Source organism: Sorex araneus, chromosome X (genome assembly GCF_027595985.1).
Source record: "Sorex araneus isolate mSorAra2 chromosome X, mSorAra2.pri, whole genome shotgun sequence".
NCBI classification, from domain to species: domain Eukaryota; kingdom Metazoa; phylum Chordata; class Mammalia; order Eulipotyphla; family Soricidae; genus Sorex; species Sorex araneus.
In genome coordinates, this window is record NC_073313.1 from 269759156 (window position 1) to 269785536 (window position 26381).

The window sequence follows — 26381 nt, forward strand, 5'->3', positions numbered from 1 at the left end:
TTATTCCTGCACTCAGGGATCACTCCTGGCAAGGGCTCAGGGGACCATATGGGATGCTGGGGACTGAACACATGTCAGCCATGTGCAAGGCCCGACCTGTTCGGTGTACCATTGCTCGGGCCCATGGATGCTACTTTAGATAAGATGACCATGAAAGGCCTCCACGAGCTGGTAATATCTACACAGACACCTGCACCAGTAAAGGTAATGATCACCTAAACACTTGACATAGAGGGAGCTAAGGGGATGCAGGGATTCTAGGAAAAAGAAGTAGGCTGATGCCTAGAATGAGTAGCCACATTTGGGGAAAAAGGCAAAAAGTGAGCAGGGGCTTAGCTCATTCAAGGAAACAGCCAGCGAGGCCAAAGCCACGGTGCAGCGGGCACTGGACTGAACGTGGCCATCACTGGCTCGGTCTCCGGCATCCCATATAGTCCTCCTGTGTACTGTCACTGATGACCCCAAGACAATCAGTATGACTGTGGCAGACTGAACCAAGGGAGGAATGCCGGGGAAAGGCAGAGGAAACGGCATTTCAGGAAGAGTAAGAGCTGTGTAACACATTCTGTGCATTTTCAGACTCTTTAAGAAAAGTAATGCCGGTCACCGCAGGAAGCAAGCCTGTTGCCTCGAGCATGCCAAACAATAAAAAAGGACTTTAACACCTATGAGTACAGATCAAGATGCGTATTTACCTCTGCCTTCGTTCCATCCCTGAGCCTGGTCCCCACAGAATGGCTGTGGGCACAGGGCTACATACACAGCAGATATTAACTTACATCTCCTTTCCCCCTGGATTACAGATGACAGCCACACATACACAAACACTCATTTTTTTATTGGGGAGGGGGAAGTTGAGCCACATCTGGTGGTGCTCAGGAATCACTCCAGGAGGACCTGGAGAGCCATGAGGTGCTGGAGATCAAACGGGGGCTGGTCGAGCTCAAGGTAAGACCCTCAACCCTCGTACTGTCTCTGTGGCTCCACGATCCATTTTCTCTCCTTCTGTTTTCCTGCCACACCCAGCAGTGCTGGGGAGTGAACCTGGGCCTCCTCACTCTGAAGCATGCACTCAGCTCATCGAGGTCCCTCGCAGATCCCCACAAGCACTCACTTTTTAGATTATTTGTTTCACTCTATAAAACACTCTGCAGATCTGTGGATATCAGTATGAGTTTCTGGTTTTGGGTCACGCCCAGGGATACCAGGAATTAATCCTGGCTTTGCACTCAAGGATCGTTGCCTGGGGCCAGTATGGGATGCTGGGGGGGGGGGCGGAGGGTGGGTGGGTGGGTGGGGTGGTCACACCTGGGCGGGCAGCATACCAGGCATGTGTCCTGCCCACTGAACTATTGCTCTGGCCTCAGAACAGATAATTTCTAAGGTGAGACCAGTGGGGCCAGAGCTTAGGCTGTGCACACAGGAGGCTGGGGTTTGGCCCCCACCACTCAAAAACAAACCGAGAAACTATGGTGGCATTGTCAGGAGGGGCATAATTGGGGGAGCGCCCTACAGCAGTGCTCGGGGGCTCTAGGACTTCCCTGGGGAGACCTGGCTGGCTGTGCTGGGCTGGCCAGGGTGTGCTCTGGGGGGCACACGGTATGGGCACTGCGTGGACTCCTACATGACAGGAGTCTGTCCAGTCCTCTGAGTTATTTCCCTTTTCAGTCATGATTTTACATGAGCATTTTACAGAAGGGAAGCTGAGGGGAGGGTCAGTAACTTGCCAAAAACCACACAAGTAGAGAGTGAGACCTGACTGATGTGGAGACTCTCCATAGCCCAGGCCTGAGTCGGTCGGACGATGGCTGACCCACCTCGTCACATGTGCTCAGCCAGAGACACACCGAGTGGGGGACGGGGCATGAACACGGGCTCTAAGCTGCCACTCATTTGCCTAGAAAATCACTTCTCTGAAAGGACTGCATTTAAAATCTCTGTGAGGAACGACACAAACACAAAGTATCTGCATTTAATCAGTAAGGAGGCTGAAGGACAGGACCCGAGTTCTTTTCTGCTCAGACATTTTATTGCTCTGACCATCTGTTACTCTGTATGAGAAGTGTCACCATCACATTAAGGGAAAAAAATACGCCTCTTACTTCTACACATCTTCTCTTGGTTTTCCTGAATCTCCCACCCCATTCCCCGAGCCCCAGATTAGCCTGGAGCCAAATTTTCAAGTTCAAATTACAGTTCTGATACTAGATACCTTTAATGGCTCGCGCCAACTCTCCCTACTAATTTTTCTTGATATGTATGAGCAATAATATTTCTTCTTCCCAGAAAGAGCTTCTAAAGTGCTGAGGAAAAGACAATACAATCTCAGACTCCTGTCCCAGCGTAAATGTCTCACTGCTGAACGCGAAGAAAACGATGGGAAAGCAGGTTGAATAAACCGGCAAAGCTAAAGTTTGGACAATTATCAGCATTTCTTTTTGCCCCAAATTCACAGGATAGATGTCGGAACAGCAAATAAAAAGCACTATTGAAAAAAAAAAAAGAAGACAAATCCCAATAATATAAATTCTATTCCCGCTTGATAAAGTTAAAAATTCAATTATATGAGTATTTCAAATGGTATGTTTCCCTACGAAACCACTAACGAGCAGGTGTTCTCTCAAGGCTGCCGAGACCCCTGGCTCCCGGAACCGCCCAGCCGCCCTCACCCTCCTCCCTCCTCTGTGCTCCCCACTCAGGCTCCAGCCCTTGGATTCATACGTCAGTTGCACTTATAATATTCACAAAGCACTTGTAATATTAACAAGTACTGCTTAAAAGAATAGTTATTGATCTTTCTAATAACAGGAGAAACAGTATCACTTAAAGATGAAGAAAACGAAACTCAGAAAGGGTAAAGATGTACTATTAATCAAATACATGGAAGGGGCTGGAGTTATAGAACAGCGGGTAAGGCGTTTGCCTTGCACGCAGCCAACCCCGGTTCGATTCCCAGCATCCCATATGGTCCCCTGAGCATAGTCAGGGGTAATTTCTGAGTGCAGAGCCAGGAGTGACCCCTGAGCATCGCTGGGTATGACCCAAAAAGCAAAAAAAAAAAAAAAAAAAAAAAACACCAAACCAAACAAACAAAACCCACCATGGTTGTGATTATTCCTGCTAACATTCATCTATTCCTCTTCTCTTTTCCCTCTCTTACTGTCACTGTCATCCTGTTGTTCATCAATTTTCTTGAGCGGGCACCAGTAATGTCTCTATTATACTCAGCCCTGAGATTTTAGCAGCCTCTCCTTACTCGTCTTTTCCAACGTTTGGAGCCTCTTTCAGGGTCAGGGGAATGAGACCTATTGTTACTGTTTTTGGCATATCGAATACGCCACGGGTAGCTTGCCAGGCTCTCCGGCAGAGCCTGGGAAGCTTTTCCCTCTAGACTAAAAAAATTTTTTTCAGGGGTGTGTGTTGGTGGGGGTGGGGGTCGGCCATATCTGGCTGTGTTCAGGGCTTGCTCCTGGCTCTGTGCCTAGGGATTACCCCTGAGGGTGCTTGGGGGACCCAGACGAGGTGTCAGAGGTCAAATCTCAAATCAGGGTCAGCTGCATGCAAGGTAAGTACTAAGGCATTTTTCTGTGGCCTTACATTTAAAATTCTGCAACAGAACCAGCCAAAGCCAATCTGTCTACTGACTCCTCAATGTCTAGTACAGGCCTGACTCAAAAGAGACAGTCAATAAGTATTCACTGGAAAACATTCATTCATTCATTCATTCATTTATTCAGAAAGGACTAGTAAGCGGTGAGCCCGGATTAGAATCCAGGTCTCCTCAATCCCAGCCCACTGTACAGAGTGTCATGTAAGCGGAGAGAAGAGTCAGGAGGAAAACTAAGGGAGGGGCCTTGGCTGAAGAGCAGCTTCGCTGCCATGGTGACCCAAATCTCATCCATCCATTCACTCTGCTGCTCAACAAATATTTACCGAGTTCCTGTTCGAGACAACGTGCTAAGCACTGAGCATACAGGAGTGGACAGAACAAACAAAGCTCTGACGTCACGGGGCTGAGCGGCACTAGATAAATAACCACATCTGTCAATGCAGACCGCAGCCGTGCCCGGCGCTTTGTGGGGCGAATGCTGGTGGAGGCAGTGACTGACACCGCACAGTCCGCAGGCCAATTCCCAGTCTGAGGACGTGGAGACACGGCCTTCCCAAGAAGGGTTAAGGGCCGTGCAAAGCCCGTGAGAACAGCGGGTGAGTCACAGTGAAACCCGCACTAACCCCAGGGCCCTTTCAAGGACAAGGACACGGGGCTGAGGCCAAACTCTCCCAGGGGCAGAGAGTGCGCCTGGCATTGGAGTGCAGCAGGTACCCCTCAGACGGTCAGATCCACACTGTTGGACCAAGAATCACTGGGAGTGGCACTGGGCCCCTGAGCCTCACGTCTGAGCTCTGAAATCAGGCAAATGTGAACGTCAATCCCACACAACATCCACTCACCTAATTCTGACTCTTCATTGACTGGAACTGCTACACCTAGGGTGGGGCATCCTTTTCCTTTCTTCCCATCATGGACCCTAATCTTTCAACAGGAACTGGATGACTTCTCTCTCTCTCTTTCTATTTTGGGTCACACCCACAATGCACAGGGGTTACTCCTGGCTCTGCACTCAAGAATTACTCCTGGTAGTGCTCAGGGGACCATATGGGATGCTGGGGATCGAACCTGGGTCGGCCACATGCTTGGCAAACGCCCTACCCGCTGTGCTATCACTCTAGCCCCCGATGACTTCTTCTTAAAGTCAGACAGATCTTCTCTTAAATTTTCATTCAAAGGGACAAATTCCTTGGGATGCCCAGAATGCGTCTTTTCTTATCAACTTAATCTACCTAATCTATGTTTATGATACGCTTATATCCAGAATTCTGCTGTAAGCATCAGCTTCCTGAGATCTGTATACTCAATCTGCCTCACCAGCATCTTTCATTGGATGCCTCAAACATCTCACTCTTCCACCATACCGACTGGGAGAAGACATTCGCACACAACACAGCAAGATCTATAAAGCACTCACACAATTCACTGTCACTGTCGTCCCGTTGTTCATCGATTTGCTCGAGTGGGCACCTGTAACGTCTCCATTGTGAACTTGTTGCTGTTTTGGCATATTGAATACACCATGAGTAGCTTGCCAGGCTCTGTCGTGCGGGCGGGATACTCTCACTAGCTTGCCGGGCTCTCCCAGAGGGACGGAGGAATTGAACCCAGGTTGGCTGCATGCAAGGCAAATGCCCTACCCACTGTGCTATCGCTCCAGCCCACTCAGCAATCAAAAATCCAACGACCCCATTCACAAATAGGGCGAGAAGAGGAACAGGTACTTTCCCAAAGAAGATGGATGGATGGCCAACAGACATATGGAAAAGTGCTCATCATGGCTCATGATTCGGGAAATGCATATCGAAACAACACTGAAATATCATCTCACACCAATGAGAATGGCAGGTATTAAAACAACAACAACAAAAAACAGCCAATGTTGGTGGGACTGTGGTGAGAAAGAAACTCCCATCCCATGCTTTGGAGAACGCCATCTGGGTTAGCCCTTATGAAAAGCAATATGGAGATCTACCCAGAAAATAGGAATAGAACCACCATACAACCCAGTAACACCACTTCTTGGCATCTACCCCCAAAGCACAAAAACAATAGTTCAAAAGGATGCACATTGATGGTCATTGTTGCACTAAGTACAATAGCCAAGACAAAGCAAAAACCCAAAGGCCCAACTAAGGAAGAGTGGGTCAAGCAGTCGTGGTATATATACAGAACAGAGTACTACGCAGCTCCAAGAAAGACAGAATCATGAAACATGCCTTGGCATGGATGGAACTAGAGGGTGTCATGATGAGAAAAGTCAGTCAAAAAACAGAAAAAGGGACAGATACAGAATACTCTCACTTATGTGGGAGCTAAAGATACAAAGCAAGGGCAAAGGCAACACAATTGAGTTGGGGGAGTTGGAAGGGAAAGGGTGATGAAGTCCTCGGCACAGAGAGGTGGGAACACGTGATGGTTGTGGTGCTGGAATTACATCCATGGAAGACCACCAATAACAGTGTTATAAATCATAGAACCTTAATCAATAAACTCAATTAAAAAATATATATGCAAGATTATTTATTTTTCCAAAAAAGCACCTTAATATCTTTTCTTTCTTTTCTTTGTGTGTTTTGTTTTCTAATGCCAAGACTTGAACCTGAGGCCTCACACATGATAGGCCAGTGCTCTTCTGCTAAGCTACACCCCAGCCCAGTGTCTCGACTGAGGGTGCTGCTGACTTCAGCACCATCTCCTCCATCAACCCTGAGGGCCCCAAGGGCCCCCACCCGCTGGGGCTTTACCAAGACAAAGGCCCAGCTCAACCTTAAGGTCACTCTAGATACTGCACTCACCCTGTCTTGTCAGCTGCTGTTGGTACTACTCCCAAATTCACCCAGAGTATAAAAACTTACTTCCTCCCTGCCATCCCTCTGGTCTGCCATGGGTAATTTTATCTGTCAAATTGGCTGCATTGTGGGACTCAGGTATTTGGTGAAACAGCACTCAGTATGTTACTGCAAAGTTTTGTTTTGGCAGCGCTGGGACCGGAATCTCCATCAGGTGTTTTCTGAATGAGGGTAACATTTAAACTAGTGGACTTGCCTGAAGCAGATCTCCTCCATCACGTGAGTGGGCACTATCCTCAGTGGACAGGGAGACCTGACTGGGACCAAGAGTGACTACCCTCAAGGAAAGGTAGGTCCTACTTTTGGACTTGCACCACAACTGTCCCGGGCCTCTAGCCTACCAGACTCCCCACCTGATGGTTCTTTCTTTGTTGTGTGTGTGTGACGGCCAGTGGAGCTCAGGATCACTCCTGGTGGGGCTCAGGGGACCATATGAGGTGCTGGGGATTAAACCCGGTTTGGCCAGGTGCGAGGCAATACCTTATCCGCTGCAACCTTGCTCTGCCTCTCCCCACCCTCCAAGTTTGAAGTTCCACAAATGCGTGAGTGAATTTCTTTAAACAAACCTTGAGCCCCCTGTACACGCGTTGCTGGCTGTCTTTCTGTGGAGAACCGTGACTGCACCACTTACAGTGGTTCTGTGAAACCCAGTAAACCCAGTTCTGGGCTAGTCAGCCCCATGTGTGGGGCTCCTCAGGGCGTTCCCGAGCTGCCAAGCAGAACCCCCGAGTCCTCCGTAACCTAAAGGCCTCCCACGATTTCCGGACCATCTCTCCGGCCTTACTTTACCTTCTATTCTCCTCCTGCCTTGGTCCCTTTTTACACCCAAACAGCCTCCTCCCCTGCCCCCCTCCCCCCCTTCTGGCCGGGGATGGGTTTAGGTTCCTGTAGGAAGGGTGAGTCTCTACCTCTGAGCTACCCCTGGCCTGGGCTATTCTTTCCTCACAGACCCATAGAGCTAGGCTTGTTGCTTTCTCTCGATCGTTACTCAATAATTGCCCCAGTGAAGCTCCAAGGGCCTTGTGTGTATGAGGCCCAGAGTTTGCTCCTTGGCCCGCGAGGCCTCTCCAGAACTGTCCCGGGGTTGTGTGTCACTGGCCCTTGAGCACCCACTGGGTGCTCCCCTCCCTGTGCCCCAATCACCTCCACAGATCCTCTTTGCACACTATATGGAGTTTCTACCTCCTCATTCTTTTTGCTTGTTTGTTTTGGGGCCACAACTGGGCTTACTTCTGACTTTGCTCAGGGATCACCCCTGGAAGTGCTTCGAGGACCATTACAGGATGCCGGGAATTGAAGCTGGGCCAGCGGCATACAAGGCAGGTGCGGTACTACTGCTCCGTACTATTGCTCTGCTGCTATCTTTCTCACCCCCCCAGCCCCCGTAGTAATTATTCTAACTGACATTATGTTGGACTTCTTTAGTGGCTCGTGTTACTTGGTTTAGGATGCGCTCAGTTTCAGCTACTCTTTTCGCTCCTATATGACACGTCACAGGTTCTGGAACCATGCCTGCCAGTGATAATTATTTAACATACATTTGAGTGAAAATGGAAGGAAAATTCTCAACAGCCTTCTCTAGTACTACATTGCATTTGATTCCCGGTTACACGGTTGCTGCCTCCCCTTTTCTTTTTTCTTGTTGGTTTTTGGGTCACACACAGTGGTGCTCGGAGGCCCCTCCTGGTGCGCAGGGCAGCAACTGTGATGCGAGGATGGTGCCTGGCCTTATCTGCCTCCTCCTGTCTTGGTTCCTTTCCCATCCTTGATGCCAGGTTGGTGCCTCACTGTTTAGCAGGCTCGAGAAGTCATCACTTCCTTTTTCTGTAGCCTGAGGTCTGGGCTGCTGGCTACAGTTCTCTCATGACACAACTCTGCCAAGTTTTCATTTCCCTTCTCAAAGACATGTTGATTTTTCTATTCTCTTCGAGCAAAAGCTCTCTAAATCTAAAGATGACAAGTGAAGAATGACACCAACTTATGCTCCAAACTTTTGTTTCCTAGTATTTGAGTATAAATCTTACTTCATATAATAAACACCATGGAAACACTGAACACTGTCTTATAAGTTGTTTGTGCTATATATGAAGAGCTTGCTAACTGTTCTTCTTCCATGTCAAGTGTGTATTTATCTGATAATAAGTTATGAAAGAAATCAGGCAGCTGATTAATATGGCTGGTGGAATAAACAACCAGCCCAATACAAAGTACTACTGAATAGGATTTTAAGACAAGGCAATAATGTACTTGTTATACTTGAATCACGGGTCTTAAGAGGTATTTATTTTTAATTTTTTGCCTTTTTGGGTCACACCCAGTGCTGCTCAGGGTGTTACCCCTGGCTCTTCACTCAAGAATTACTCCTAGCGGTGTTTGGGAGACCATATTGGATGCCGGGGATCAAATTTGGGTTGGCCGCATGCAAGGCAAATGCCCTACCTGTTGTACTATTGCCCCTATATATTTTTTTAAAGAGAAGAATACAAACCAATTTAGAATATACTACCAAATATTAGCAAGTGAAGATGAAAAGAAAAAGACAGGGCTCAGACGAGACAGGCCAGTGAGTAGGGCACTTGCCCCACCTGGTTGGGATTTGACCCCTGGCACTGCTTATGGTCCCCTGAGCACCTCCAGGAATGGTCCTTGTTCAGGGAGCCAAAAGTGAGCCCCGAACACAGACAGGTATGACCCAATGCTCCTCACCTCCACCAAAACGAAAACACAAAAGAAGACGGAGAGAGAAAATTGAAGAACAGACAGAACATGCATAAATTTGGTCTACTTTTTAATCAAGTCGAATTTTGCTCACTAAAGCATTAGTCTGAATTGCAATAATGCATTCACTAATTACTATGCTTATTTATCTTGCTATGATTTCCTCACGAATGTGATTACCAGCTATGAATCAGACACGAGAACCATTATGATAATTAGAACCTGAGGTGCCTACCTCAACTCTGAGGAGTGTGATATGCAAATACTTTCTAAACATTTCTTAATGCAGCATGAGAAACAGGGCAAAATATGACTTCAGTTTAGAGATGGTACAAAGTACATATACTTACATTAAAAAGTTGTTTTTAAGCATATGTTCTAATCTGTCCTTGATAAGAAAAGAGAAAAAAAAGTTACCAAATGTAATTATATTTACTTTATGTAATTAGTGTATTTGTACGGCACTCGGCCTTATCCATAAAACAAATTACCTTTTGGCCAGGAGCTATGAACCTGTGGCAGAGCTCGACATCCTCAGGGCACTTCGAGAGAACCGTCATTGTCGCGGTCTTGAAAAGTCCCTCCATGACCTAAGAGAAACCACAGAGTTGCCTGAGAGCAGCTCTTTACAGGAAAAACCCAGGCAGGGTCCCGCACAGGCGCCCCCGGATCCCAGCAGCCAGGAGCCCCTGTAGCTTAGTCCCCGAGTGCCATTTCCCAGGCTGGCGAGCGGTGGCGTCCCCACGCTGCCTCCGAGAGGACTCCTGTGTCTGTGTAGGCAGCTTCAGTCCTACAGGGAAACGGCATGTTGGGCCAGAGAGAGAGAGAAGGCGAAGGGTAAAGCGTGCACGATTTGGTGTGCGAGGCCCTGGGTGAGATCCCCCTCACTTCGAGCACTGGAGGGTGGGGCTCGGCTCCATCCAGACTGAGCAGCGCCCATCCCAGGGCTGCACCTGGAACCATCGTCACTGGGACTGGCGCCAGACCCTTAGGTCAGAGGAGGCCCCCGTCAGAGAACCTCTTAAAGGAACAGCACATGAACAGTTCAGAGTGAACAGTGTCAGTCTACCGTATCAATACCATGTCAATAGTGTGTCAACTTGGACAGTCAAGAAAATAATAGTTCCTCATTTATATTGCTATGAGATTAAAATTATCCACCTGCAACAAGATAAAGGTGAGTTTGTAGCTGAAAGCACAAGGCAAACGCCAACTACTGTGGAAACACCGAAAAAGCACCCATTAACTCACTGGCAAATGAAAATGAGATCCCTCCATGACCCCCCCCACCCCGCCATTTTGTTTTGTTTTTTGGATCATGCCCCAGGGTTCTTAGGGATCAGTCCTGGTTCTGTGCTTGGGGGACCATACGTGGCGCTGCGGATTGAACCTGGGTCTGAGGTGCAAGGTAAATGCCCTACCTGCTATTCTATTATTCAAGTCCTGAAAGTTAACTTTAAAATCTGAGAAGCAAAAATAAATGACTAAATATCTACACTCTTGCTTTGCCAAAGTATAAAGAATAACACAACTCATTATACGCACAACCTAAGAGTATGTAAGAATTCTTGCTACCGTGGGAACCTATGGAAGTCTCATGGGAAAAACGTAAGACAAAAAAGACTGGAATGGAAAATACTTCAAAAACATTTTAATCACAATGAAAATTTTTGGTTTCAAGTTAATGAGCTCACAATAAACCCTCCCAAAGCTCTAGTCATCCACTTTCATTCGCTCATCCCCCTCCGAATCACTGACAGACCCTAGGAGTGGAGACACTAGCGTGCATTGAAATAATGTGGCACCATCAGAAGGAGTGAAATCCTTATCAAGTGACAACCACATAGATTTATCCATACATTTATGTCTACAGTTTGTACCGGAAGGAGGAATAACTTGTGAAAGGGGGAAAGATCGTTTGCCTTGAGGGCATATCCTCTTAAATCTGGCAGTGAAACAAAGAAATCACTAATACACTGCAGGATTTATGAAGGGCCGAATCCTTGGATCGTTACAGTTAAGTCAATGCGGCTTGGAGGAAGAGGGTAGGGAGCCGGGATGGGCCTTGTGGGGGCACAATACCCCCATTGTCTGATGGGGACTCTGACCCCAAGGGCTGTTTGATCCATGCTTCTCCTGAGCTTCCAGGGAAAGATCATTGGTGTTTAAAGGTGTGACTTCTAGACTATGGTCTACAATACACTTAGAGGAAACAGAATTTTGGCTGGAGTGCCAGCATAGGGCTCAGATGCTCACAATCTATGACTAAATCACAGAAAGAGTGATTAAAATTTTTTTAAATTTTATTTTTTAACTGAAGAACTGTGATTTACAAAGTTACTGATAATTGAGTTTTAGGCATATGGTATTCCAATAACAACCCCACCACCAATGTCAACATCTCCTCGAAGATTCCTTCCCACTCCAATCCCACCCCACCCCCGCCTGCCATCCCGACAGGCACGTTACAAAGTCCTATAGATGCAGCTTAAATTTCATGTTTTCAGTGTTGCTGAGTTCGTAAAAACTACAATTTTTAATTGCCTACATCTTATGAAATCTTGAAAAAAAATATTTATTATGGTATTCTGGTAGAATATATAAGAGACTATTTTTCATCAAGATTAAAAACTTCCCAGAATCTAGTATGTAAAAGAGAGAATGATGAGAGGTAGCAGGTTACTTTGGGAGAGGGGAGGAACAGACCTTTTTTTTTTTTTTTTTTTTTTTCTATTTGGGTCACACCCAGCGATGCTCAGGGGTTGTTCCTGACTCTGCACTCAGGAATCACTCCTGGCGGTGCTCGGGGGACCATATGAGATGCTGGAAATTGAACCTGGATAGGCCACATGCAAGGTAAATGCCCTACCTGCTGTGCTATCATTCCAGCCCCAGGAAGAGTAGACCTTTGTCTTCTGTTTTCAGAAGAAACAAAAGTTTACATTCTAATCAAGCAGCCGGCTCCTTCAGGCCAGAGTGATAGTACAGTGGGGGTACATGCGACCCACCAGAGGGTTCAATTCCTGGCACCTCTATGGTTCCCTGAGTCTTGCCAGGAGTGAAATCTTTGAGTGCAGAGCCAGGAGCAAGTCCTGAAAACTGCCAGGTGTATCCCCAAAACAAACAAACAAAAAACAGTGATTAAAAAAAAAATTAGTGCATGCCTGAGTATTACATCTATTGACCTCAACATCAGGATAATTCATAGTTTTGGTTAGTCTTTTGTGGTGCTGTGGCTAGAACCCAGGGCCGTGCAACTGCAAGGCCAGTACTGTTGGGCCAAGCACCCCCACTCTCAATGGGATATTTTTATCTGAATTAAGTATCTATCTAGTATATTAGCTTTATGAAGGTCAACAATAGGATTCCTCTTGTTTGACTCCATTAGTGCATCACTGAAGCACTTCTGCACGTTAAAACGTGAAATGTTAATTAGTAAGCCATTTTATTTACCTAGCAGGACAAGATTAGGATAAATCAATCACTACATCTTTTGACTCACAGATTAAAAAAAAAAAAGAGCAAAGAGCAACTAGGGAAGGGTTAGAAGGGGGAATAATTACAACAGACGCAGGCGGGCCCGGCTGAGGACGGCCTGGCAGGAGGACATGCTTCAGGGCTGCCTCTCTCTGCCCTGTGACGGAGCAGGAGCAGTGCGCTGTGTGCTGTGCGGCAGCCCCAGGCCCTCTTCCCCTGCATGTTCCTCTTTGTCTGGTTATGTCCTGGGCAGCCACCAGCCTGACACCACACAGACCACAGACCGAAAACCCAAAGAGAAGAATCTGCTTCTCCCCCCAGAGGAACTGTGAGAAGTGTGTGGGGAGAGCCCCATCTCCCTTTAAGCTTGTCTCTGCCCATTGCACCCACAGATGGCCACCGAGAACACGGGACAGACTGAAAACCCGCGCTAAGCCTGTCTTTCTGGCCAGCGGGATCGGATGAGCGGCCAGACACTATGCAGAGAAAACACCTGAATTCTGTAGGCGAACAAGACCGGGGCCTCCCTCTAAGGAGTCATGTACAGAACAAGCCGAAAGAGCACGGGGGAGAGCCAAGCACTGGAGCACAGTCGCGGCACGTACTGAAGGACTCCTGTAGCTTAGCAGGGATTCTGGAAACTGGACCGGGAAGTTATTTGCAGAAAGTGGGGAAAGACTTACTGTTCAAGGGAACCATGTTTAATGAGAGGAGAAGAGAAAGGGGGGTGAAGGAGGAAGCTGCAGAACCAGGCAGACCAACATGACACCAGGCCATTTCCTGAAACTTAACGGGATCTTCATGGTACGACATTCAAAACCCTCAGGGTATGAGAAATACTGGCCACAGAAGGAACCAGAAAAATCTGACGATTCAAGAAAAAGACAGTAACATATGCAAATGTACAGATGGCCCAGATGTTGGATGACCGGATAAGGAATTTAAAGCAGGTATTCTAACCATCATAAACATTCTTGGATAGGGTGTTAGGACTTCTCAAAAGAGACAAAGAAACTGAGAAGAAAAATATCCTAACACTTTAGAATTTAAAACCACAACAACTGCATCTAAATTTCACAGAATGGGTTTATAAGCAAAATGGAAAAACAGAATATAGAATTGATGAATTAAAAGACTTATTAATTGAAATGACCCAGTCTAAATAATACAGTGAATAAAAAAATTTTTAAGATGAACAGTTTCTGGGAGTGATGGTACAATATCAAAATTCCTGCTACCCGAGGTCTTACTTTTCCAGGGGACCCATGACTGATGACTGGCTGAAGGTGGGGGGCTTTGTCCTCATCTGGGACAACTGTGCAGAGTCAACCCAGCTCCAGTGTACCCCCCAAAGTGGCTGTAGATGCATCCATCGCACTTCAACCTTCCCCTCTCTCGGATGCTACTTCCTTCCCTTACAAGTGTTATTTCTGAGAACATCCCCAAGTAATCCCCTTCATGCAAAGCTCTGCTTGAAGGTTTGTTTGCAAGGAAATCCAACCTCAGTTGAGTAAATGAAATAGACTCTACTCGCTTTGGTAGTCTAATTGGTATTTATAGCTGAAGTGGAACTGGGTCACTTACTGGGCGAAGAAAAATAGACATGCAAATGAACAGAAGTGAGAGTTGATGAAAAGCATTAAGATAAACATACCACCATCCTAGATTTAAACTTGGACATTAAACCAAATGATACTAGATAAATAATTCATAGTAACGGTTAATTTCTGGGTACTTTCTATATGCCACAAACTATGCCAAGTGCTCTTAGTTTCTTGTAGCGAATCCTCTGAATCAGCCTATAGACTAGGAATTACAATTTCCATTTTATATATGAGAAAACTGGGGCACAGAGAAACTATATCTATTGCCTCAGTGTTTCCCAAAGCGGGCAATGCTGCCCCCGGATGCCAATAATGGGGTGGGGTGGGCAGGAGCCTGGGGGACAGCTGGGGTCACGTCTATTTGCTGAAAGAAGGAATATGTTCAGGGGAGCACTGGGCAATTTTCTTCTGAATGTGCTGACATCCCCGTACACGTGGGGACTGCTGGTCTCAGGTCACAAAGCGAGAAATGGCAGTGCTGAGAGGCCGTGTGCTCGGTCTGTCTGGCCTCTCCTGCTGACCTTCTGTTCCACAAAGTCACTCTTCAGATGGCTGCTGGCGAGTCTAAATGGAACTCTGACCAGAGCTCGATCTTGGCTTCATCTTTTCTTTATTTTTCTTTCTTCTTTCAAGATTTATTTGAGTCTCTGGAGCAAGGCCCGTGGATGAGCTTACAAGGCAGCCTTGGTGGGCTTCTAGAAGCGTGTATGGTCGGGGAGGTCGCCCATCCCAACTCGGAGAAGGCCTGGAGTTTCCAGTTGCGAGGACTTGCGTACCTGTAGTTTCCGGCAGACCAGGCTCTCTCTGAGGCTCACCCTGAGGTGGTGGAGTCTGCCCGGAGGCATGGTGGTGGCTTTGGGGTGGGGAGCGGCTGTGGGCGCTTTGTTGGAGCGGGCCCTGGAGGGGTCAGTGAGAACAGGTATCCAAGAAAGGTTTGGCTAGGTGAGAGTTTGAGAACAGGGCTGGTAGATGAGCCTACATGGAGGCAGCGGTGGGACGTGGCCCTGGCTGCCTGGGTTTCTGGGAGGGGAGGGTGCTCCCTCTTTGCATAAAGACCGGACTCCCACGGCATCAAAATACCAGGTCTTTCACCATCTGACTCCCGCCCACCTCTTCAGCTCTTACCTCTGACCTCTGACTCCCACACAGTGCTGTGGCAGTGCCTGGGATCTTTCCGACACTGCCCTCGGGACGTGCCAGCCCCAGAAATGCTTTCCTACCTGCCGAGGGAATAAGGCTACCACTGACCCCATGCTAAGCGCTCCAAATTATACACATCGTTTCATTTACTCCTCACAAGGACCTCATGAAATAGGTCCCACTTGACAAAAACCCAACAGTAAACAACATAATAAAGGTACCAGCAGAGCAAGAGTATGAACCTAATGTGCCCAGCAATGCATACACACTTTAAGCCAGATGTTGAAACATGGCTCGGGGCCCATGCTGGTCCAAAGGTGTGGAAAGGGTATAAATCATGGTCTACACCAGTCTAGGAGCCGCCGGCCCACAGGTGTTCAGACAGGTGCTGATTCTTAGGTGTAAAAGGCAGAGGGTCACTGCCTTCCACTGACTCTAGAGCATTCAGTAGATGACGAGGAAGTAACTATCCAAGCCCTTACTGGCTCTGGATCTTCAGATGTGACTTCAAAACTTGTGACCTACCTGCATGAGATCTTGAAGGCTCTCGACAAACGAAATCTCGGCTTCCACCATATAAAACTCGGCGAGGTGTCGCCGGCTCTGAGAATTCTCTGCTCGGAATGTCGGACCAAAGGTAAACACTTGAGTGAAAGCCCTGCAATTCAAGATTCAGAGTGTAAAAATAGGATTCCCGTGATTAAGGCTGAGTGTTTAAACTACCCAGAAAGCTCTTGAAAACGGGTTTGTGCCTTTGTTGTGTGCACAAATCCACACATATTAGCTGCTGTACTTCTCAGATGGGTGATAATAATAGTGCCCTCAAAAAATGCGACATTTATAGAAACCATTTTATCCTGACGGAATCTGCAAGTGCACTACAAACCCTATGGCTTACTAAATACAGAATCATAACCACTCCTGGCCACGCTCTGTGGCAGCTGCCGTTAAGCCGCCAGCAACTCCACTGCAAGCCCCAACCAAGCGGAGACCAGGGAAAATGCCAAAGCATAAGAAATCACACAGAAAACCGGGAGAAGGACGGTTAAGATGAGCTCCGTGTGGGAAGGCAGGTGAATTTATTTTTGAAAAACGTGGGAAGAAAAAGCTGCATGGGAGGGACTGGAGCGACAGTACGGCATTGAGGACACCTGCACTTGGCCAACCGGGTTCAATCCCTGGTCAGCCCAGATGGGGCCCAGAGTCCTGAGCACTGCTGGGTGTGGCCCCCAAACAAAGCAGGACACCTAGGAGCACCGAGCGGTACTGCAGGTGTGCAGGAGAGACACAGGCCTGCCACGACCCAGGCTCCAGGGTCCCAGGGCAGCGGCTTCCCATCCAAGGGAAACTTCCCCCCTATGGTAAACATACCCCAAAGCTCCGGCCAGACGCGCCTACGAGAATTTCTTGGAAAGACTAAACTTGTTTTGTTCAAAACAGAAACTCTTGCCACCCCCGCCCCCAAACCCCAATAAACGCCAAAGAGCGAACAATCCCGCTTTTCTTTCCCTGTCCCCCGCTCCTTTGGTCTAACATGCAGGCCACTTCCGCGCTCCGCCCCCCTCCCCCACTTCCCGTGGCACAGGGACCACAAGATCACACCGGGTGCCTGCCTGGCCCAAGCGTATCCTGCTGATTGTTTCCACTGAGGCAAATCTCCCATCTAGACAGTTCTGTTTGTGTTGGGGCCACACCTGCAGGTGCTCAGGGCTTACGCCTGGCTCGCTTCCGGCAGGCTTGGGGACTCTATGGGACCCCGAGTGTCAAAACCAGGTCAGCTTTGTCCAAGGTAAGCATCCTACCTGCTGCACTGTCTCTCCAGAACCCAATCTACACTCTTCTCGGCCACACTGCTATCCTCTTAGCATAAACTCCTATGGCTTTAGAATTTAAAAAAAAAAAAAAAAGATCTCTTGATCATACTCATAGTCCTCTGCAGGGACTGAGCCCAGGTCTCTCTCTTGCATGCAGAGCACGTGCCCCTGCCCTCTGGGCTGCTCCCCCAGCTGAACTCATGTGTTTTGCTTAGCAAAGTACAATTAAAAACTGCTTTTTTCCCCTTTCTTTTCTATTTTTTTTTTAAAGATTGAGGTTAGCATTGGTTTATTTCATTATACAGGTTTCCGGTGCACTGCTTTATAATTTGACATCTACATTATGCCAGGACTCCAGCCTGTACTTTCAGCTGATCCCCCCCTTTACCCTACTAACACACCATCCCTCTCTAGTCCCCGCAGATAACGAACGAACTTCCTTCCTGCCTATCTGTTTTTGGGCTGCACTTGGCTCTGTGCTCAGGGATCACTCCTGGCGGGGCAAGCGCCTGCCTTGCCACGATGTACCTCAGGCGGCAGGCAACCATCCTCACCACAGCTTTTTACTGGTGTCTGCCACGTTTCTTCTTCAGACTACACTGCTACACACTTTCAGACCAGGACCTGATGACATGGCACTGGGTTAAATACTGTAACAATTTCCTACTACTCCAAGGATTAAGACCCCACCTCCTTGATGCTCCTTCCTCCTGCCCTGGCCCAGCTCCCTCCCAGCCGCCCCCCCACTCCTTTCCCCCAGACCGGCAGCAACTTCCGGTTGCTCCTGCAAGACTTTCCTCGAGGGCCACCGTGTCCCCTTGCTGCCCAAGCCCCACTCTCGAGAGGACAACAGGACTTTCTAATGCTGAATGGACCACTTGAAAACGCAATTATCCATCTCAGTACCTTTTGCTCCTCAATATAAACCAGAAAGCCTACCAGAGGCTCGGATCATGTTTTATTCATACGTGTGCCTCCCATGTCTAAAATAAAACAGGTGCTCCTGCAGAATGAATAAGTGCTAATGATGATCACGGCTTCCTCTGATGTAAACCCCCAAAGCACAACATCCTCAAAAGCATTATCATTACAAATAATGTGTAGGGAAATACTCAATATATTTTACTGGGGCTCTTACACAGTATCTAAAATGAACTATGTGATCAAGTCTTGTCTCAAATAGTTAAAAAAGTAATGTAAAGGGTCCTTAGTTTCCAATCTGGTTGACAGTAGTAGATCTAAACAAACAAATCAACATTTCTTTCTGGTACTGCACTACAAGAAATTATACACACAAACATTCACTAACCATCATTTTTTTTTTTCCCAGAGTAGCTGTTTTGGGGCCCACTCAGTGGTGTTCAGGGCTTACTCCTGGATCAACGGTTGGGAACCTGAGGACCAATGTGGTGTGGGATGGCAGTGAGATCAGATATGCGCCAGGGAATGCTTTAATCCTCATAATTATCGACCCAGCTCTAATCAAGGATGTTCTATTGAGATTTTCCAGCATCTCTAGAGTCTCTGTGATATAGATTTTGGGAACTCCTGTGTTTGGTAGTAGTTTGTTTTTGTTTAGGGGCCACACCTGGTAGTACTCAGGGCTTCCTCTGGCTCTGCACTCCGAGGACCACTCCTTGCAGGGGCTGGGGGGCTACGTGTGGTGCCAGGGATCGAACGGGGGCAGCCGCATGCAAGGAGAGTCTTTCTACCCCTGTGTTATCTCTCTTGCCCTGCTTTGGAAATGGGCCATCCTCTTCCTGAAATCCAAGCACTGCCAGAGCACTGCTGTCTGAAAGAGATGAGTGAACTGTACTACCGCACAGAGAAACAGGCTCCTACGAAGAACGACAATCACAATTCCCAAGGACATCTGCTTCTCACAAGGTGATTTTGCCCAGGTGGTCCGCACTGGACACACTCATGAGGGCGAGAGGCTTTCCTTACCAACGCAGGGTAAGGCCTGCTGGCTCCGCATTCACAGAGAAACAGCGGGAGGGCTGCTAGAACCATCCAATCAGCATCTAGTCCTGAAGCAGATGAACCTTTAAATCTCTCAACCACCCAGTGCTCAATTAAGAAAGCAGTGACAGGCTAGAGAGACACGCAGCAGACCCAGGTTTGATCCCCAGTACCCTACAGATTCCCCAAGCCCTCCAGGAAAGATCCTGAGCCCCGAGCACCACCGGATATGGTCTCTCCCACCCTCACCAACTGCCAAACAAAAAGCAATGACAACGGCAAGTGTTCCTTGGGTTCCAGAATTAGACATGAGAACATCACAGTGAACAACTCTACTGCTGACTAAGGAAAGTGTGGTATAGTGATGTCTATGTTTTTCAGGCTAAGAAAAGGAAGTTTGGTGAGTTTAAGACGCTCTCCCCAGCCACAGGGTCAGGACTTAGCAATGATGCAGAAGTGAACTCCGACAGGCCCGGAGCACAGAAAGACTAGGGGCAAGTCCCTCTTTCTCCAAGATGATCATGCTATTTAGCTTGGTTTATATATTTTTTCTGCATAGGTAACATTTGTTTCATGTGAGAATCAAGAGGTTTCAAGGATACTACTGCACTGTGCACGTTCTGAGAAAGATACATTTGTAGCAGTATTTTGAAACTTTGCAAGTCATTTAACCTTTCTGCTCTACAGTTCGCACAGCCCTGGAATACAAAGGCAGCCTGACATTAAATTCTGATTTTTTTTTCTTTTTTTACAATCAAGTTGTCTCTGAGTTCGAGTGCAATCATTCTCATTTTAATATCTGCAGATTTCTCCTTTTCCCTCTATCTTCCACAGACATGAAAGCCACTTGGCAGCAAGCTGGGGTCAAGCAACATTATAAATAATATTTGAGAACAAGGCCACTTCTAAAATAAGATACAAATCCAGGTGAAAGGCCAGCACTGCTGAGAAGAGACCAGCAGAGAGAGAAAACACTCCTAACACGCTTTCAGGAGAGGAGAGCTATATAAGGAAAGTTCCTGAGCTTGGCAATGATGTTTAAGATAAGTAAAGTATATTCGATGCACATGAACAAAATACATAGCTCCAAAATATATGGCATTTTAAAAATAAGGTAGTCCTCTCCCCCTCAAAAACAAAGAAAAAGAATGAGGTCAACAAAGGCCATTTTCTTCCTTTTGTGGAGTTTTCTTGGCAAGCAGATTACTAAGAAGCAGTTATTTATGTCCTCTGGCTCTGAACCTGAAGAGCTATTCTTTCCATTTGGGAAGAATAGAGAAATGCCTGTCCTTGCGGGGAAGACTCCATCCAGCCACTTACTTCCCAGTCTGCTCCGGCTCCCCCCAGTTCCTAGCACTTCTCCAGGTTAGTTCAGTACACGATCACGGAACGGAAGTGAACTTACAGAGGCCTTAGTCGAGTGTCTGTTTATGTTTGGTGTGAGGATCTGAACCCAGGTCTCATACACGTGCGGCAGAAGCTCGACTGCTTCAGGTATATCCCCCAAACTGGGTTTTTGTGTTTGGTGGCTTGGGGCCACACTTGGCTGTGTTCAGGGATTGCTCCTGGGGGCCCAGGGGATAGAACCTGGCTTAGCAACATGCAAAGCCAGGGCCTTCCTCACCCCGACCTTAGTCTCCCGCCCCAGCCCAGAAACAGGTTTTTAAAAGTCTCTGTCAAAGAGGTTTTCCCACCAGTCAGGAAATGATATTCATCTTCTGTTGGTAACAACTGGATTAACGGTACTGCAGGAAATCTGCCACTCATCATTCCAGCCTCTACAGGACAGAGTGAACTCAGGCACCGCAGTCTCCCATCCTCCGAGTACCCCCGGGGGGAGGGGAGAGAAGGAAACAGAGCTCTCGGCATTTCAACTCATACTGCACCCCTTAGGGAGAATGGATTCTAAAATACAAAAACTCACTCATTACTGCACACCATTTTTTGTACTGCAAAAAGCACTTTCTGCAAACTGTCTTATATGCATCCTGGGTGGTGTGGGCCACACCTAAGAGTGCTCGGGGACATTCCTGGCCTGCGCTCAGGAGTGACCCCTGGTGGTACTCGGGGGATAGTCCTACTTGTGCTCAGGAGTGACGCCTGGTGCTGCTTGGAGGGGAGTCCTACTGTGTGTTCAGGAATGACCGCCTGGTGATGCTCAGGGGCTAGTCCTACTCTGCGCTCAGGAGTGAGCCTAGTGGTGCTGGACTTCGAGCCAGGGCTGAGGCTGTTGCGGCCCCATGCAAAGCAAGTGCCTTGTCTCCTGTGCTATCTCTCTGGCCCACACCCTTTATAACTGACTTGGAAATAAATGTGAGGCCCCAGAAACATTTAATCTCTCTCTTTTTTTTCTTTTTGGAGGGGAGGGCACTCCAAAGCAGTGCACGGAGGTGGGTCATGAGATGCTGGGGACTGGACTCCAGGCACGTGAGTGGCCGCCTGGGCCACTGCTCTGGCTTCAGCCATGCCTGACAGTGCTCACAGGCCAGGCAGCCGATCACTGGGGATCCTGCCCAGGGTTCAGCTCGTGCCGACACGTATGCTGCCACCCAAGCCATATCTGTGGCCTCCCAAGCAAAATTTATTCTTCTGTATTTGGTGGGAGGCAGGCCATATCTGGGTCACTCCCAGAGGTGCTGGGGGACCATGTGGTGCCAGATTCGAAGCAGGGCTCCAGGCGGGCTCGTCAAGGCCAGGCTCTTTGTTGGCCACGGGTCTCGCCTGTCCCTAACGGGTCTTTGTCCCTTTGCTCTTTTCTACTTGAGAAGCCTGTGTTCTCTCTTCAACATGTATTTCCTCTCTTTCTCGCCCCTCACATCATTCTAAATAAGTTCCAGTAATGAAACTATCTTGCTTCACTAAAAAGCTTCAGCATTTTTGTTCCTTCTCTCTGGCCCATATTCTTAATTGTTTAGTGAAATTTTAAAATATTGGCTAAGAGTCCGACAACAGATCCCACAGCCACCGCCATGTCAGCTCCTCCATGGGACCACCTCTACGGACTCGTGACTAAATCTCTGGAGAGAGCAAGCAAGCCACAAAGATTCACAGATGCTCACGTCTCCTGGCTGAGAGCTCTGGGGTGCTGCGGGAGGGGGAGTGCCGAGCCCCACCCCGCAGAAGCCACAAGAGCTGCACCAGGCCAATGGCTCAGTTCCACCGCCTCAACTAATCTCCACAGAGATGCCAAACTGCTGCAAGTTCCAGGCATGCTGGCCTTCAGACTGAGAGTTCTGGGGTCTTCTCAGGGTAGGGTGGGCAGCCTCTCCCACACCCCGGCTCTTCTAGAAGGTCCAGCAGCCACACCCACACCCCACAACTGCTGCTATGTAAACTCACAGCCCAACTACATATCCTGGAGTGTCTGGAGTGCGCGGCCACTTTTGTGGCCACACAATACCTCCAAATACTAATACTGACATCCCAGTAGGACCTTGCCAAATGAGAAGGGAAAGTAACAGAGAAACTAAGCAAGTACAGCAATATAATACAATGCAATAATAATAACACAGGAGGTTCAGCTAGTAGCAAATAGCTTAGTAAAATCTTAGACAAGGACTTCATAGAGGAGATATAACAATTTTCATGAATTTTCTTTTACTGGCGTACTTCCTGATAATTCCATTAACCAGTGAGTTGTAGCAAGCAATATAAAACAAAGAATTTTGTGCTTGCTGAGAAGGCAGGCCTGGGGAGAGGGTGGTTGGGAAAAATGGGCACAGTGGTGGAGGAAGAGTCACACTGGTGGTGGGATTGGTGCTGGAACATTGAATGCCTGCAACAAACTCATCATGAACAACTTTGTAAACCAAGGTGTTTAAATAACAGGGGGGAAAACTCAGACACACAAAGAGTCTGATAACAGTATGGCTAAATCAAGGGAATGGTTGGTGGCTGTTCTCTTAGGAGGTGACATCCGAACAGGAGAAGGACAACCCAGCAAATGCAAATTCAAGACACAGATCCTGAGTTGACAAGGAACGAAAGCAGAGGGCTGGGAACAGCACAGTAAACCCTGTTTGGACACCCAGAACCACATGTGCTCCCACCCTGTACCTCCAGGGGTCACTCATGAGCTCAGTCACGAGTAGCCCCTGAGTAACCCCTAGGGGTGCCCTAAGCCCCCCTTTTTCCTCCCCACAGAACTAAAGTAGCATCGTAGCAAGATGAGCGGAAAGACATGAAGTCAAGGAGGAGGAAGGGGTTAGAACACAGAGGGCTTTCAAACTCACCAAGTCTCAAACTTTATCTCCTCCTCCTAAAATACTCAACACCATGCTTTCCCAGTTTTTCTTTTCTCTAGCTTCCATTTCTGCCTTCTCCCATAATCTTTGATGGCGGGGCCACACTCAGTGGTGCTCAGGGTTTACTCCCGGATCTGTGCTCAGGAGTTCTTGGGGAGACAGATATGGTGCCGAAGACTGAGCCAGGGTGGGGAGCATGCAAGTGAGTAAGTGCCTCCCCCTGCACTCTCTCTCTAGCCCTGTCACCCATATTCTAGTTGAGCTGTTGACTACACACACCAAGCCCTCCAAAACAGTGGGAGACCGTTCCTTTTTCTTACTAAGTGCCCCCGAATGATCTCACCTTAGCCACTGATTCCAACTATCACAATTCACAGACTGGTATTTCCTGCCCCAACTGCTCTAAGCTGCAGCAGCACAGACCCATGTCCTTGGCTGACCCTTTTGTGTGTCACCAGGGGATGCTGTTGTCACACCAGCTTCAGTCTTCTTTGGATCTGTCTCCGTCAATCATCCCATTAGGCCCTTCACCAGGCTACAGTTCGATTCAGAGCATCTTTTCTGAACAGCTGACATACATGGATGGGATGAACAAGCTTGGTTTTCTTTAGCAGACCGGGAACTTAGTGAGGAACTGGGTAACTGCACCCATTTTTGCTCCTTCCAGTTCTCAGTCTTAATTCAGTGCTCCATAGACACTAGGCAGTATTTGCCAAGTACGTAATTCATGTTCTAGAAAATATCACTGATCCTCTGAGTCTTTGAAAGAACACTGGTATAAAGGATACAGCAGGAAGTTGGCTTGAGATCCAAAAAAGTGCAGGGGGTGGAGGGAGTGGTCCCATACTTGCTCAGGGGCTACACTCAGCTCTGGGCTTATTACCTGGAGGTACTAGGGTCGAACCCAGGCCTCCTGCATGCAAAACAAAAGCTCCAGCCCTGGGTGCCATCTCTCTGGCCCCTAAGGACTAAACTTCCCCATGTGGAACTCTCGATGGGCGATTATACAGGAGACATGAAACAAAATAAGCAAAAAGCGAACTCTATGCCAAGTGTTCAAGACACGACAAGGAGTTTTCTTTTTGTGTGTCCTTCATTTCCAAAGATCAATAGTTGTCATTTGGTTTCAGGCTGCTCGGTCCATCAATTACAGCAGGTCCCAATAAATTTCATTCATGTAGGTTATACTTACTAATGTTTACCATGACATTGGTGAAAATTATTCATTCACAAAATAATGAGCTCATGCCACCCAGAATATCTGAAAACAGAGTTCCCGAAGAAGAGTGGCCTGTCTCACATTTCTGTAAATCTCTCTACTAGCAGACAGCCGCTCTTCCTCTCTGCTTGTTGCTTCGGCTGAACTCTACCACAGGTCATGGACACTGGGAAAGCTCCACTGTACCCTCCGGAGGAGCAAATGAGACTGCAGAAGGCAATGCTGTGTTAGTGCTCTTAGGAAAATAGTTTGATCTCAAAGGATTTGCCCTGGCTGCAGGGATTCCCACAGACCCAGTCCGACCATGCACCCCGCCCCCCACCGCCCCGGCAGGGCACCCTCTGAGGACGTTAGCAAAGAAGGGAGGGTTCCGGCCATGAATATTGTTAAAATTCCCTCAAGTAAAGGGGAATAAGAGAAGACTTTCAGATCAATGGTGTGGATTAAGGAAAGCCTGTTCAACAAATGGACAAATGGTGCTGGGAAAACCAGTTATCGACATTAAAAAAAAAAAAAAAGCACAACCAGTCCCATGTCACACCATACAGAAACGTTAATTCAAAATGAATTAGAGACCCCAAGATTAGACCTAAGCCTATAAAAATACATCCAGGAAAACAAGAGTAGGACTCTTCATGATATTTATTTCAGAGGAGTCCAGTGATTCAACCCTAATGGCAGAGAAAAGCAAAAGCAAAAGCAAAAATAATCAAATGAGACAACATCAGATTTTTAAAATGTCTCTGTATTCATAATGCAGAGACTTTTTAACGAATGCAGAAACGGAAAGAAATCCTACAGTCACACACCGTGTAAAGGGTTGCTATGCGAGATACATAAAACACAAAACTCCAAGCACAAAACAAACAAAACCCCCCAGGAGCCCCATCGCAGAATAGGGGGAGACACTAAACAGACACTTGCTCAAGGAAGAGATACAGGAGGACGACAGACAGAACGAAAGGGCTTGTCCTTACTGAATACCAGGGAAATGCAAATCAAAATGACAATGAGGCATCACCTCACATCCCTGAAAGGAGCCCAGTTCAGAAAGTCAAGAACCAGCAGTGCCAGGGCCGAGAGAGAAAGCAATGCTCACTCACTGCTGGTGGCACTGCCATTCTGCCTCGATGGAAACAGACAGCTCAAAGCTAAAAATAGAGCTGTCGTGTATCGAGGATGCCCCTCCTGGCATGCATGCCAGGAACACAGTCATTAACCTGAACAGACAGATGCATCTCTGTTCCCCGAAGTGCTATTTACGATAACCAAACTGCAGTGTGGAAACAGCCCAGATAAGTGGATAAAGAAACTGCATGTGTGTGTGTGTGTGTGTGTGCGTGCACACGCGCTCGGGTATGCACATACATAAAGAAATACCACTCAGCTGTAAAATACAGCCCTGCCTTTGACCACAACTTGCATGTGAGAAGAAGGGTCGCGTAAAGCAAAGTAAGTCAGGGAAGAAGCACAGAGAGCAGGCGGTCTCCTGAAACGTGATTTACAAAGGAAAAAGGAAGGGAATGAACAATGTCTCATGGAAACAAACCACTGGGCTCTGGAAATAGGACAGGGGGATGGGCAGAAAGTGGACTGGGGGGCTGGAACGGACCTGGCCCAGAGGTGGGGAAGTTCAGGGCCTATGAATGACCTAGGCACAGAGGGGGCTTTTGGCGCTTGGGGGCGGGAATGATGGTGTAGTAATTTTGTAAGCCAGAAATCAAATGTTAACACTAGTGTC

At 47.7% G+C, this 26381-nt stretch overlaps 1 protein-coding gene across 1 annotated transcript in view; it reads right to left on the reverse strand.

Annotated features, from left to right (window-relative positions):
• The window catches only part of NARS2 (asparaginyl-tRNA synthetase 2, mitochondrial), a 130389-nt gene that overhangs the window by 31087 nt on the left and 72921 nt on the right, over positions 1–26381 (reverse strand). Inside the window, exons 7-9 of the mRNA XM_055123066.1 lie at positions 15927–16059; positions 9672–9770; positions 9531–9568 (exon numbers count right to left, since the gene is read on the reverse strand). Of these exons, the coding sequence (XP_054979041.1) occupies positions 9531–9568; positions 9672–9770; positions 15927–16059 (270 nt within the window). The remainder of the gene's footprint in view (positions 1–9530; positions 9569–9671; positions 9771–15926; positions 16060–26381) is intronic.